Genomic DNA, 16,286 nt, shown 5'->3' with positions numbered 1-16,286 from the left:
CTTGAAACAGTAGACAGTCGATCTGAGTCACTTACCAAGTTTCACTTTAAGACTTTCCAGACCACTGAGAGAAACCTGTGTTCATGTGTCTGTCTCTATTCACTTGTTGATTTTTCTGTCAGACTTTGTCTCTGTCTGTCCTCGTTAACTCCACTGCTCGGTGTTTACATGCACGGCAGCTTGAAGACCATTTAGTGCAGATCTAGAGACATGTGGTCATAAACAGAACTGATCTGCAGTCAGTTTGGGTTCAGAATATCTGCGTGAATAAAAAAGACAAAGTAAAGTCCAAGTGGAGGAGGTGGAGGAGTGTGGAGCAGAAGGAGAGGAGTAGTCTCGGTGTGTCTGCAGAGAAGGACAGAGCAGCAGCAGAGCAGTGCAGATACACTGAGGATGCTCTGTCAGATCCAGAGGAACACAGGGATGATGGTGGACTGGACAGTGGTGTTTCATGTCCACAGATCAGCGGTGTGGAGGTATTGCCACTGACTCCAAAATGCTGTGAGATAGATCCCATCTGTGCAGAGAAGAAGAAGAAGAGAGGTGATGGATCAGTGTTCACAGAGACTCACTTCAGCAGCTGTCAGTCAGTGATGCAGCACATCAGGATAAAGAGCAGCAGGGACTTCAGTCCTGTTCAGACCAGATGTGCAGCAGCTGCTTCCTCTCAGCTCTCATGTTAACGTGTTGGAGTCAACACACTGAGCTGGAAGCTCACAGACCTGCAGAGACTTTGACCATCAAGTCTGTTCACTCTGCACATTTCACTAAGTCCACATGGAAATAAACTGATAGTCATGAAGATATCTTCTATACTTCACTGTGTTTAGTATAATACTGCTGAAAACACCACAGACTGACCTCAGAGTCTTCAGTCTGCAGTCTGGACTCTTCATGAGACCATACAGATCCTTAACGTCTGAATCCTGCAGGTCATTTCTTCTCAGGTCCAATTCTCCCAGATGGGAGGGGTTGGACTTCAGAGCTGAGGCCAGAGAAGAACAGCTGATCCCTGACAAACTACACTCCATCAGTCTGAATAAAGTGTAAAAGATGTGAGTTTAGAAGACAAAGTTCCTGCTTGAAACTGTTCAGTGTTTCATCATCTGTTCAGAGCTGAAGGTTTAGAAAGTAGAGGTTTAGAAAATGAAAGTCAAACACCTGAGCCAACAGGAAGCAGGTTATAAACAGTCAAATACAAACAGTGACAACAGCTCTCATTAATATCAATGACAACATGCTGCTGCTTCAATAAAGACGTAGTGACTCCACCTCTTAGACTCTACCAGCTCCACCTGTGGCTCCATCTATACAAACTCATGTTGTGCAGATTCTACTGAAGACCCTCATGTTTTCAAAGGCAGCAAACATGTCAAACTGAACTTTGGGGGAAATGAGAACAAATTTATATAAAATGTACTATTGTATGAAATGGCACAGCCACAAATACACAGTGTTCTGATTCAAAATACTCAATGTATTAAAATCTATTTGAAGATGTTGAAACAAACAGATACAAAACTTGTTATTATGATATGTTGGGTTTGAATATTTCAGTCAGTACAAACGTTACAGAGCTGTTACAGAGAAAAAAGTGTCGGAACCATCAGCTGCTGATGACATATTTGTTATTGTCAGTGTTTTCATATTATTTAAACAATAAACACGGTCACATCATATTCATCTCAGCACAGAAATAAAACATGGAGTCTGACCTCAGAGTCTCCAGTCTACAGTCTGGACTCTGCAGAAAACCACACAGCTCCTTCAGTCCTGAATCCGGCAGCTTGTTTCCACTCAGGTCCAGTTCTCTCAGATGGGAGGGGTTGGACTTCAGAGCTGAGACCAGAGAAGAACAGCTGATCTCTGACAACCTGCAGAACTGCAATCTGAACAAAGAATAAATAATACAGTTAAAAATGTTGATAATCAATTAGATACTGTATTTGCTAATCAATAAGCTTCTCTATGAAATAAGTGAAGTGACTTTGTCCATCTGTTATTGTGGATCATCATCATGTCAGCCTTCTACACACATCATCCAAATGTCACCACAACATTTTTACACCTGCTCATGTCAACACAGATTCATAACACGCTGCTGGCCTCAGTACAGTCTGCAAATTCAAAATCAATATCAAATCAGACATGCTGGACTAAAATCCTGTTCATTATTTAATCTTTTACATGACCTGCTTCTTCCTACATGTGAGTAGGTTTGTGTGATTAAACAGTGGTAAAGGAGAGTTTTACAATGGCCTGTCGTACATAGATTAAAAGATTTGTTGGTGGCAGTAATCCTTCCTGCTGTCCACACAGACTGTGAAGTGGTCTCTTCCTAACACAACAACACTGTAAGAGATGACTTCATGAGTTCAGCTGAAGCTGAATGAAGCTGCAGTTGTTTGGGTCAGACTTTGCTCAAGGAGCAAATAAAGGAAACCAAGTGTTTAGCCATTTGGATTAACAGAAAATTAAAAGACAAAATACACATTTCTCCAGATTTCCACAGGCAAATCCTAAACATTTATGACCCAAAATTAAAAACTTCAGTCAAGGACTTAAATTGGATTAATATAGAAACAATATAATGGCTCCAGTCAGTGAACTGACCTCAGAGACTCCAGGCTACAGTTTGGACTCTCCAGTCCAGCGGACAGGATCCTCATTCCTGAATCCTTCAAGTTGTTGTTTCCACTCAGGTCCAGTTCTCTCAGGTGGGAGGGGTTGGACTTCAGAGCTGAGGCCACAACTTCACAGTGAGTCTCTGAGAGTCGACAGCCGGAAAGTCTGTGATTAGAGAAAATATAAAATCTGTTAATAGAAAAAGAAATTGTAATGAAACTACCTTCAATCAGTATAATGACAAAACGTGTCAGTAACATCTGCTCTTCACATTAGTGGTTCTTCTCTTGTTGTGTTTGACATGAAACAATAATCTTTGTTTTGTTTTAATCTTAGACCTCCATTATGTCCACGGTCTGTGAGTTTGATTTGATCCCCAGAGTCAGAATGAAGCCATCCCATTTAGAAATACGAATGAGTTCAACTCAGTGAACACTTTTAGTGGGAAAGATGATATATCTCTGCTACCTGCTACTTTCAGGAGGTACTGCTCACATCCACAGAGGAAAAATCTGGTGAATCCCGTCTCTCACTGTCTCTCACAACCCAACCAGTCAGCCGCCCACCCTGAGCCCAGTTCTGCCTCTCAAAGGAAGTTTTTCCTTGCCACTGTTGCCAAGTGCTGCTCTTGTGGGAACTGTTGGGTCTATGTAAAATATACTACAAAGAGAAGGTCTAGACCTCCTCGATTTGGAAAGTGCCTTGACATAACTTCTGTTGTGCTTTGGTGCTGTATAAATAAAAATTGACTTGACAAGCAGTACAGACATGAAACAAATCACTTCACAATAACGACTCACAAAATATTTAAATTCTGTGTATATCTGAAGAACTAAACCACTGATCACCACTGACTGATAATGTTAATGATCACGTCTGGACTCACCGAGCCTTCCTGCAGTTCCTCACAGCTGGGATCAGTCTCTCTCGTCCCTCCTCTGATGTGCCGTACTTCTCCAGGTCCAACTCATCCAGAACCTCCTCTGACATCTGCAGCATGTAGGCCAGAGCTGAGCAGTGCATCGTAGAGAGTTTCTTCTTTGATCTGGTCTCTGACTTCAGGAACTCTTGGATCTCCTGATGAACTGAGTGATCCTTCATCTCCATCAGACAGTGGAAGATGTTGATGCTTCTCTCAGGAGAGATTTTATTACTGTTCATCTCCTTCAGGTTCTTGATGGCTCTCTGGATGGTTTCTGGACTGTTCTCTGTCTGACCCAGCAGACCTCCTAAGAGTCTCTGGTTGGACTCCAGAGAGAGGCCATGAAGGAAGCGAACAAACAGGTCCAGGTGACCATTTTTACTTTCAAGTGATTTTTTCATGACTCCTCTCAGGAAGACATTGAGTGATGGGTCACAACTATCAATGTTTTCCAAAAGTATGAAAAATAATTCTGAGAAAACTGGGATTTGGATTTGGTATTTGTAGTCTTCTCCCAGGAAGTTCTTCAGGACCTCTGTGTTCCTGTTGGTGTAACAGTGGAACATGTAGACTGCAGCCAGAAACTCCTGAATGCTCAGATGAACAAAGCAGTAAACTGTTTTCTGGAAGATCACACTCTCTCTTTTGAAGATCTCAGTACAGAGTCCTGAGTACACCGAGGCCTCTGTGACATCCAGACCACACTGCTCCAGGTCTTCTTGGTAGAACATGATGTTTCCTTTCTCCAGATGTTCAAACGCCAGCCTCCCCAGCTTCAGAAGAACTTCCCTGTCGGCCTCCATCAGCTCCTGTGGACTCGTCTCATGTCCCTCATCATACTTGAGCTTCTTCCTCTTTGTCTGAACCAGCAGGAGTTGTGAGTACAGGTCAGTCAGGGTCTGGGGCAGCTCTCCTCTCTGCTCTGTAGTCAACATGTGCTCCAGAACCGTAGCAGTGATCCAGCAGAAGACTGGGATGTGACACATGATGCGGAGGCTCCTGGACTTCTTGATGTGTGAGATGATTCTGTTGGACAGCTCTTCATCACTGGATCTCCTCCTGAAGTACTCCTCCTTCTGGGCGTCAGTGAAGCCTCGTACCTCTGTTACCCTGTCAACACATGTAGGAGGGATCTGATTGGCTGCTGCAGGTCTGGAAGTGATCCAGACCAGAGCCGAGGGAAGCAGGTTCCCCTGGATGAGGTTTATCAGCAGCAGGTTGACTGATGACGTCTGTGTGACATCAGACACAACCTCCCTGTTGGTGAAATCCAGCGAAAGTCTGCTTTCATCCAGGCCGTCCAAGATGAACACAACTTTACAGACAGCCAGCTGCTCTGCTGTGACCTTCTGTAATGTTGGATGGAAAACATGGAGCAGCCTGAGAAGACTGTGCTGCTGCTCTCTGATCAGGTTCAGCTCCCTGAACGAAAGCAGAACCAGCAGACTGACATCTTGGTTCTCCGAGCCCTCTGCCCAGTCCAGACTGAACTTCTGCACTGAGAAGGTTTTTCCAATGCCAGCGACGCCGTTGGTCAGAACCACTCTGATGTGTCTCTGTTGGTCAGGTAAGGCTTTAAAGATGTCCTGACACTTGATTGGAGCGTCATGGAGGGTCTCCATCTCGGAAGCTGTCTCCAGCTGCCTCACCTCATGTTGGGTATTAACCTCTTCACTCTGTCCCTCTGTGATGTAGAGCTCAGTGTAGATCCTGTTGAGGAGGGTTCCACTTCCTGTTCCATCAGTTCCTTCAGTCACATGTTCACATCTGCTCCTCAGACTGATCTTATGTTGATCTAAAACCTCCTGCAGACCACTATCTGCTGCAAGAGAAGAGACAATGTCAGACTGAAGACAGAGAATCTGAGAATCTGATGATTATTTTCATTATTTTAATCATCTTAAATGTCAATGATGATATAATAAATGACACTGTATAAACAACAGGTCCTGTTTTCAGAGATGATGACATCAGCAGACAGATGTTCAGTCTCACCTTGTACAGTTCTGGTCTGACTGGCTGTCTGCAGTCCAGGTCTGGTTCTGGATCTTTGTCCACACTGGGGACAGGAGGAGTCTCCTGATGAACCAGACTGGTCCCAGTATGAGGTGAAGCACTGTCTGCAGAACCAGTGTCCACAGCTGGTAGAGACTGGATCCTTCAGGACGTCCTGACTGAGATTTTCACAGAGATTAGAAGTGGTCTAACACATTGTGGTAGACCTGCAGACTCAGACACACAGCCAGCAACAGGCGTCTGTCAGGTTCAAGTCCAAACTGCTGCTTTTTCTCTGCCTCATTCACGTCATGTTTTCTGTCATGTTATGTCAACAGTGTTGTGAAGGTTACTCAGGAATAGTAATAAGTTACTTTTTTAATTATTATGCCATTAAAAGTAATCATAATACTTTACTTATTACTTCATATGAAAAATAACTAGTTACATGACTTGTTTTATTACTGTATTACTTTTGCTTTACAAAAATATTAAATATTTCACTTAGGGTGATGCTGAAGCTTCCTGTTTTGTGAGTCCAGCCCCAGAATATTAAACAAGGTCCCGATGTTCAGAAGTGAAATAATGATTAAATGATCAAAGCTCTTCTCAGACAGTCTGGTCCTTATCGGGGTGAACAACAAACCCCCTAAAGAGCTGCTCCTCAGGTGCACTAGAAGGGGTCAGGGTGTTGTACCTCATGTCAATCTACATTTGACCATTTCTGCCTTTTTTTGTCCACAGGTAACTTTACCTGAGTGCTGCCCACAGATCTTATGAATAATATAACATGGAGAGAATCTCAGGTCAAAGGTCACTTAATGATGACTCTGAATTTTCAGAGTTAAACATTTTTTACAGTGACTTTAACATGAGAGCAAAGATACATGAAATATTTCCTCTGACAGGGACGTTCTCAGGTGTTATGTTACAGTAGGACCATCAGTAGTTCCTGGTTATAAAACCCAGAGGATCCATCTTGGTTTGAGACACTATCTGCACTAATACTTCTGTATCAATAATATAAATCTTTTAGCAGATCAATTTGTCCTAATCAGTGTATCATCTTCCATCCGGTCAGTTTACAGTGGAAACAGTCTCTTACTTTGTGTCTGAGGGTCCAGGTTCATTACTGAAGAATGGAGGAAGTAACTCTTTAGACCGGTCACTCTTCACAGACAGACAACTGGGTCCTGGAGACTCTGCTCTGTCCTCCTCTTCCTCCACACAGTCACTCATCTTCAGGACTTAAGTCAGACTGACTGAAGTCTCTCAGACTTTAAAACACACACACACAGGCAGTCATTTTTAATTTCCTCCTTTTCTCTCAGTGTCTCTTCTTCCCTGTCCAGTTAAAATGGAGTCTGAACTAAATGACTCCACACCCTCAGGTTAATGTTCAAATGTTCCCTCCCTGTTTTCATAAACCTTTATCATCTGATCAAGTTTATATTATGATTAGTTAATGATTAACTCTCTTGGTTTGATTATACAGGTGCAGGTTTTATCACGTTGCAAGAAATGTACTTTTGTTCTGTTCCACTTATTTAAAACCTTTTTGCAGTTATAATTCAACTTCAAAATGCAGCTAGATTCAGTGAAGATATAAAAATCATCCAAACATTAAAACATAAGTAAAGTTAGACAGTGTTAAACAGTGATCTAATCATTTTAGCTGTCATTCATCTACAGGACACAATCTCCTTAACACCTGTAAAACTGAATACAAATCAGCAACTACAACCTCGATAAAGTTTGTCATGTTTTCTCATGAAGCTCTGGCTGATCAGTTCTTTAACCCCGTCAAATTAAAACAGTGTGAATTATAACCAGTCAGGACTTTGTAGTCTCAGATGAATCAAACTAATGAGTTCATTCTGACTCTTCTTCCCTCCACAGTCCACAGGGAGAAAACAAACTCAGAGACACTGACAGTAAAATAAAAATAATGTTGTACTTACACTCACCCTGCCTCAGCCTTCAGTTTCCCTCCTTCTGCTCCGTCCAGTCAAATAGAGTCTGACCTACCTGACTCATGCTGAGTTTCAGTTCCTCCTCTCTCCATTTATAAACCACAAGTCTGTCAACTCATGATTTCCACTCATGTGATTTCTTGTGAAGCCTTATCGGGTTAAATTACAACTTTTTGCAATCATCATTCATTCATACATCTCCCTGCTCTACAAAATCTTGAAATGTATTATGCTGTTGTTATAAGATTTTCATACAAAATTATGTATCAATATTCTGCTTGTACTTTAATGAGAGGAGTAAGGGTAGATGTCAATTCCAGCAACACAGATTTAGAAATACAGCCACAACTTAAGGAACGTTAAAAATCTTATTTATTTAAAAACAGAATATTTTTTCATCCAGGTATTGAGAGGACTGCAATTCTGCTGAAAAACTAACCCAAACTACTCCAGTCAGCAGGTGGTCAGTACAGTAAAACCAAGTTCAACCAAATTTCCCATGAGTGTTAGCAAACAGCAAAGATACAGCTCATGGGAGATGTAGTTTTTTCAACACATTGTAGTTTCGGCTTTGTTAAAATGACCATATGTTGAGACTTTAGTGTCGAGCCCAGAAATAAAAACTTGTTTATGTCAATCGATTAAAAATTAAGTAATCAATGGCACATTTTGAAATGAATTAATCGCAATTAATCGCGCAAAAATTGTATTTTTCCTCTCAAGACTTAAGCTTCTTATAGGGCATATTTACATGTAAAATAAATCACCAAAAATAATGAGTAATCACAAAGGGTGTATACTTCAAACACCACTGTTTAAAAGCATCTCAACACAAAACTACACAGAAGTATGTAGTTTCAAAGAGAAAACTCAGGCTCATAAAGTGCAACTTGATTTCAAAATCAAGCTCAAATTAGATAATCACCATCTTGTATAAACTGTGTTAACAACAGAAAATATGATCTATGCCTGAGGATGTGTCCATAGAAACAAAAAATAACAAGGTTTCCATCCGATGTTTTGCATTAAGGTGATATTATAATGATATTATATTATAATAACTGCTCCAGTGAAAACTAAATTCAGCTGTGCAAATTGTGCTTTTAACTTTAGTTTTCAAAACAGTTCCGTCGAGCAGCGTTTTAAATTGAAAATTTGCGCCTAAAACCATGGATGTATTATAAGACACTGAGTATGTATTATATTACAAGACAAGTATGATAGCTTCTTATAATACATCCATGCCTCAGACGCCCTCACCGCTCGTCCCCGGCTGCAGGGATGAGTCTCACGGCTTCCGTAGCACAGGTCGGCGGAAGTAAACAGCGGAAGTAAACAGCGGAAGTAAACTAAATTGCGGTGTCGTTAATTGCGTTAATTTATTTTAACGCGTTAGTATTTTGAAAGTAATCTTAATTTTGACAGCCCTGGTTAGAATATGAAAACCACAGATGCGTGTAAAAACTGATTTGACATGAATATGAAATGAACGGAGGCCGTCAGGACTTCGGCAGTGACCGTTAGAGAAATACTGGAAAATAATGTAGCTCCAGACCACATGAAACCAGTCTGAACTTACAGGCTAACACATATTATTCATCACTTCATCGAAATTTAAATTAATCATCGTAAGTTCTGATAGGCGGGAAAGTAATACACACACAAGACAGAAACTAAATGCCAAATTAAAAGTGACCGTTAAAGCTAACGTTACATTTCTTTGCTAACAACGAAAAGACATTTTTAAAATTAGCTCAAAATACTGATATAAAGATTAAAAAATTAAACATACCCTGTTTCCTCTTCGGCTGAAGAAAAATAAATCGTTCACCTTTCCTGCAAAGCTTTTAACCGTGAGTTTGCGTTTCTGTCTGGTTTTATTTGCTTAATGTCGTTTATCACTTCCGGCTTCCTTCCTTTCAAAATAGTTTCAAATACAAAACTATAAAACCTGGAGCGTGTCTGTGGCCAGATACATAGATGTATAAGTATGTATATGTATGGACATTTTTACTTGATGCTTTTAATATTTAATATAACGCATCGATTAGAATTAATAAACTACAGTATATTACAGAGCAACTGTCTTGGGTTGTGTGATGTGTAGAACTACTTAAAATAACACTGTGCTTTCTACCCGACCACATTTATTTGAAACAGACCATTTTCGAGTTACTTTACCCGGTAAAGGTTGATGCACAAGTCATATCACCATCCTATAAAATATGATGGATTGTGACAGATCAAAATGCTGGGCCCTGCTACCTTGTTGTGTGAGCTAGCATTAGCATTAGCTAGCAGTAGCATTAGCATTAGCAGTTACATTCACAGTTGATTCACATAGACAAATACAAATGTCTTTGACCTATTTGCTGCTCTGAATATCCTTATTTAATCTATTTATTTATTAGTATTATTTCACACACGTTGCTGCTTTAGTTAGTTAGTGGTTGTTGGGGTTGTGATTCTATTTATTGCTTCTGATTTTACTTACTTCACTGAGATTTTATTTGATTTTACTTATTTGACTGAGAGTGGCCAAACAGTTTCATTGTTCTGTCAATCATTCATTCACTTCATTTCAGTTAAGCAGTTTTATAACAGACTATTGGAGCAAAGATACAGATTATTTCAGAGATCAAAATTACAAATGGCAAATGGCAAAGCCTTTTCACTATAGCCCAAAAACACATTCTTCATTATTATAGCGCCACCTATCCTACAATTATTATGATTTTTTGTGCCTGAGTAGTGGGTGGAATTTGCAACTTTTTGCAAATTTTCAGGAGTTTTTACCATGTAGTATCATGTAGCACAATTACTTTTAGCAGAGAAAAATAAGAAAGAATATAATAATAAGAACAAAAACAATAAGGATCCAGCAGCATTCGCTGCTCGGATCCCTGATAAAAGCATTAAAACTATACACAATAAAAAACAAACATTTTTACATCTGTTTATTTATTGGAGCTAAAGTGAAACCTTAAAGTTACCCAGCTCTAATGTGGAGCTTCTGTGAACTAGAGGAAACAAAGATGATGGTTCGGTGTTTTACTTCAACACTGAATCTAACTCAGCTGCAGCAGGTTCCACACCTGAAAGCTCCTGAGGTGGAAACTGGATTAGAAGAGGAAATAAACGTCAGAGCTTCCTGTCTTGCAGCCGAATTTGATGTTTGCGTTGTTCTAATTGTGTCCATGTCACAGGTTTGAACCCAGTTTGTCTCCTTGTGTTTTGTGAGTACAGTATGTTTGAGTGTCAGCTGATTGTGAAGGCAGCAGCACCACCTGCTGTCCAAACCAACAAACTACCAGCTGAAGTCAAATCTCTCCATCTGTTCCAAGTCTATCACACATCCTTCCTGATAATGAATCAACTGCTGAGAGTTGTGGGTGAACTCACACACTGAAGCAGGTCAGTGAACAACAGGAAGGAAGAAAAACAGACTTTATTAAATCCAGTCAGTAAATCCTGCTGAAGGACTCTGGTCCAGTCACTGATCAGAATTAAAACAGAATTAACATCTCACACTGATGACAGTGATGTTTAGTAGAAAAAAAGGAAATCCAAGGCACTCTTCTTTTTCAAAGGTATAAAAATCCTGTATTTCAATGGCTATTTCATAATTGAAGGTTTAAAAATGTGGTCTACATAATACTCCGTCATTCCACAGGGTGGAGCTGCAACATAAACAGTAAAAACAACTGATTCTACACAGGTTCAGTCTGCAGAGCATTTAGTGCAGATCTAGAGACATGTGGTCATAAACAGAACTGATCTGCAGTCAGTTTGGGTTCAGAATATCTGAGTGAATAAAAAAGACAAAGTAACAAATAACAAAGTAAGGTTCAGGTGATGGAGCAGAAGGAGTGGAGGAGTCTCAGACTGCAGCACTGAGAGTCATCTCCACCTCTTCTGGTTCCTCTGTCAGTCACTGCTGGATGAAGCTCTCCTCTCCTCTCCACCTCCCAGTAACATGGACCAGTCAGAGCCTCTCTACACACAAGCTGCTGCTGCAACATCTGGGTCATCAGGACACAGCTGATCCTCTCAGCTTTAGAAAGATCATCACTTCCATCTGTGCAGAGAAGAAGAAGAAGATGAGAGGTGATGGATCAGTGTTCACAGAGACTCTTCAGCAGCTGTCAGTCAGTGATGCAGCACATCAGGATAAAGAGCAGCAGGGACTTCAGTCCTGTTCAGACCAGATGTGCAGCAGCTGCTTCCTCTCAGCTCTCATGTTAACGTGTTGGAGTCAACACACTGAGCTGGAAGCTCACAGACCTGCAGAGACTTTGACCATCAAGTCTGTTCACTCTGCACATTTCACTCAGTCCACATGGAAATAAACTGAGAGTCATGAAGCTTCATTACTGCAGCAACACTTCAGCGATGGACTCACTGTTGTTACATTGAAACAAAGAGTCTGTGTGTTGATGAACATCTGATCTGACTCTGAAACGTCAGCTGACAAATCAACATGGAGGCTGTCACTGAGAATATCTGACAGGTGGACAGATACAGATGTGATTACTGGACTTCAGCAGAGCTCCTGGTCTGTAGAAAGACCACATGGTCATAAAATAAAGACACTGATCTCAGATCTGTGACGAAGATGAAACTGATCAATTCTTGAGTGTTGAAATGAGAAAACAAACAGTCTCAGATCAGATTTGTTGGTTGGACAGTTTGATGAATGAGGACCAGTGTCTCTGTATCTGAGGCTGTCAGCTGTTTTTTCCTGTACACATGAACACAACAACGACAACGACAACAGTCGTCTTCACATCAACTCAGACACATGATCACAACAAGCTTCTGATCTGATTGGCTGACTGTTCTCTCTTTCTGTCCAATCCTGAAGCCTGTCACTGTTCTCCTCTCACAGCTCCACTGAGGAGGCTGGAGGTTTACAGGAAACAGAAATGTAGTACAACACTGCTGAAAGCATCATGGACTGAATCCAACTCTCTACTGACCTCAGAGTCTCCAGTCTACAGTCTGGACTCTCCACAAGATCACACAGATCCTTCAGGTCTGAATCTTGTAGGTTGTTGTTGCTCAGCTCCAGTTCTCTCAGATGGGAGGGGTTGGACTTCAGAGCTGAGGCCAGAGAAGAGCAGCTGATCTCTGACAACCTGCAGCCATTTAATCTAAATAAAGAATAAGCAAGACCAGGTCAAAACCCAGTACATGGCTATGGTCAAATAATGATTTTGAAATAAAAAATCACCAAAGATAAACTAAATAAACTGTACTGTAAATGAAAATCACTGATAATCAATCAGATATTCCCTAATCACTTGACTTTTCTCTAAAATGAGTAGTGACTTTGTCCCTCTGTTATGATGGGTCATCATGATGTCAGCCTCCTACACACATCATCTGGGTCTGACTGAGGCTCCAACATGAGGCTGAATCTCTCTGATGTTTCCTCCTCTAACCATCTTCATCCTCTCTGCTCTTTCACCTGGACACCTGGAGCCAGCAGGTGGTGGGCGGAGCTTAAGGCCTGGTAAAGGGTTCTCAATCAGGAAGTCAGAGTAGATGAGCTTCAGACCCAATTTTACATTTTCTTTCTGCTTCTTATGTGAAAAACATGTTAAACAAAAATTTTATCATAGCAGAGGATTTTTATTATAATATTCATATAAACATGTGAAACCTTTAAAAATGGGCTCATATTACAAAAGTTTTAAAATCTGAACCTCTTTTGAAATCAGGTTGGATAATGCACATTAAGACCACAAATATTCTTCACACTATTTTCAAACATGCCCACACTACAAGATCTGAAAAATAATAAGAAAATAGGGGTACATCACACACTTTAGGACATTATTAGGATTATCTTGAAAGAGCGATCAAGGAGCAATGCACCCCCTCACGTGTGGCAGCAGATGTAAACAAAATGACTACGGTGCTATAACTTGTTTTAACATTAGACGGACTTTGATGTCAACATGGGTTGTCAATTCTTCAGCACAAACTGGGGTGAGATCAGTTTTAATATCTGTCAACAGAATTATGTTAGCTAACGTTTGAGCAACAGACAGTGAACTGACCTCAGAGTCTCCAGTCTACAGTCTGAACTCTGCAGAAAACCACACAGCTCCTTCACTCCTGAATCCTGCAGCTTGTTTCCACTCAGGTACAGTTCTCTCAGATGGGAGGGGTTGGACTTAAGAGCTGAGGCCAGAGAAGAACAGCTGATCCCTGACAACCTGCAGAACCCCAATCTGAACAAAGAATAAATAATGTAGATATAAATCATTGATATTCACTTCAAGCCTTTTCCGCATTAACACATTTATTCATGACAACTGACTGAAATGAACTCAAACTACGGAATAATTCTCAGTGTCAGGGAAAATGGACATATGTAACAATGACAATTTAAAATGTCGTTCATTCATTCATTCAAAACCAATGAATTCAAATAATGTATGAAGATAAATTAGGTTCAGTTGTGGATTAAAGATGTAAGATCTAGAACAAAAAGTCTATGAATTAACCCCAGAGTCTCCAGTCTACAGTCTGGACTCTGCAGAAATCCACACAGCTCCTTCACTCCTGAATCCTGCAGCTTGTTTCCACTCAGCCACAGGCCTCTCAGATGGGAGGGGTTGGACTTCAGAGCTGAGGCCAGAGAAGAACAGCTGATCTCTGACAAAATGGAGTTCATCAATCTGAATAAAGAATAAAAGATAAGAATAAAAGACAAACAGCTGTCATTAATATTAATAACAACATGCTGCTGCTTCAGTAAAGACGTAGTGACTCCACTCTTAAAGTTTTCAAAGATAACAAACATGCCGGGCTACACAAACATCACAGAGCCTTAGATATTGGAACCATCAGCTGCTGATTATATATTAGTTATTGTCTGATAGATTCAAAGTGAGAGGAGAAATAACTGTCACTGGAATAAACCAGTGAAGAAGAAAACTGATTTTTACCATTGAGACACTCAGTGTTGATCAGTATATATATCATATTAATCTCAGCACAGAAGTAAATCATCGAGTCTGACCCCAGAGTCTCCAGTCTACAGTCTGGACTCTGCAGAAAACCACACAGCTCCTTCACTCCTGAATCCTGCAGCTTGTTTCCACCCAGGTACAGTTCTCTCAGATGGGAGGGGTTGGACTTCAGAGCTGAGACCAGAGAAGAACAGCTGATCTCTGACAAACTGCAGGACCACAATCTGAATAAAGAATAAATAATGTAGATATAAATCATTGATATTCACTTCAAGCCTTTTCTGCATTAACACATTTATTCATGACAACTGACTGAAATGAACTCAAACTACGGAATAATTCTCAGTGTCAGGGAAAATGGACATATGTAACAATGACAATTTAAAATGTCGTTCATTCATTCATTCAAAACCAATGAATTCAAATAATGTATGAAGATAAATTAGGTTCAGTTGTGGATTAAAGATGTAAGATCTAGAACAAAAAGTCTATGAATTAACCCCAGAGTCTCCAGTCTACAGTCTGGACTCTGCAGAAAACCACACAGCTCCTTCACTCCTGAATCCTGCAGCTTGTTTCCACTCAGCTGCAGGCCTCTCAGATGGGAGGGGTTGGACTTCAGAGTTGAGGCCAGAGAAGAACAGCTGATCTCTGACAAACTGGAGTTCATCAATCTGAATAAAGAATAAAAGACAAACAGCTGTCATTAATATTAATAACAACATGCTGCTGCTTCAGTAAAGACGTAGTGACTCCACTCTTAAAGTTTTCAAAGATAACAAACATGCCGGGCTACACAAACATCACAGAGCCTTAGATATTGGAACCATCAGCTGCTGATTATATATTTGTTATTGTCTGATAGATTCAAAGTGAGAGGACAAATAACTGTCACTGGAGTAAACCAGTGAAGAAGAAAACTGATTTTACCATTGAGATACTCAGTGTGGATCAGTATATACATCATATTAATCTCAGCACAGAAGTAAATCATCGAGTCTGACCCCAGAGTCTCCAGTCTACAGTCTGGACTCTGCAGAAAACCACACAGCTCCTTCACTCCTGAATCCTGCAGGTTGTTTCCACCCAGGTCCAGTTCTCTCAGATGGGAGGGGTTGGACTTCAGAGCTGAGGCCAAAGAAGAGCAGCTGATCTCTGACAAACTGCAGCCATTTAATCTAAATAAAGAATCAGCAAGACCAGGTCAAAACCCAGTACATGGCTATGGTCAAATAATGATTTTGAAATAAAAAATCACCAAAGACATAAATGAAAGACAACGACTGAGCTGTGATTTCAGCTGTATTCATTCATAAAATCAGAGAAGGTTAGAATAGATATTATCTTTCTTCTTTTTTTCAGGCTTTTGCCTTTATTACAGTACACATAGTGAGAGAGAGAAAGGAAAATTGGGGAGAGAGGTGAGCAACCAGGCATTTATTTACCTCAACTCCAGAACATAACAGATTTTTATTAGAGGCACATCTTTTTCATGTTTAAAATATTTTGTTTGGCTAAACTGAGATGTGGCATTATTTTCATAAAATACAATTCACTGATATTTAACCATGCAATAGTCTGAGAAACTAAAGAATACATTAATTAATCAGAGCATTGACGTACAATTGTAGCACTGACAGAGCGCTTCATATTTTTTGAATTTATGAATGATTCCCTATTAAAATCTGCAGGCCTTTTCATGTATGTGGCACAGGCAGCCACTACACACAATAAACAAGCCAATATGTTATAAATATAGGCTGATACTACTGTGCATATGTTGCAGAA

At 40.4% G+C, this 16,286-nt stretch overlaps 1 protein-coding gene across 1 annotated transcript in view; it reads right to left on the bottom strand.

The window, feature by feature from the left end:
* Positions 1 to 16,286, bottom strand: part of LOC139624943 (NLR family CARD domain-containing protein 3-like) — a 24,048-nt gene that overhangs the window by 32 nt on the left and 7,730 nt on the right. The window contains 8 exon segments of the mRNA XM_071484381.1: positions 1 to 517; positions 862 to 1,035; positions 1,716 to 1,889; positions 13,581 to 13,754; positions 14,031 to 14,204; positions 14,549 to 14,722; positions 14,999 to 15,172; positions 15,503 to 15,676. The exon segment at positions 1 to 517 is cut by the window's left edge and continues 32 nt beyond it. Of these exon segments, the coding sequence (XP_071340482.1) occupies positions 463 to 517; positions 862 to 1,035; positions 1,716 to 1,889; positions 13,581 to 13,754; positions 14,031 to 14,204; positions 14,549 to 14,722; positions 14,999 to 15,172; positions 15,503 to 15,676 (1,273 nt within the window). The 3' untranslated portion in view covers positions 1 to 462.

This window comes from Trachinotus anak, unplaced genomic scaffold, assembly GCF_046630095.1.
Source record: "Trachinotus anak isolate AG129_WGS33_773 ecotype Australia unplaced genomic scaffold, CSIRO_AGI_Tana_v1 ptg000009l, whole genome shotgun sequence".
Taxonomy (NCBI): Eukaryota; Metazoa; Chordata; class Actinopteri; order Carangiformes; family Carangidae; genus Trachinotus; species Trachinotus anak.
The sequence above is the reverse complement of the archived record's forward strand: the minus strand, read 5'-3'. Positions and strand labels throughout refer to the sequence as shown.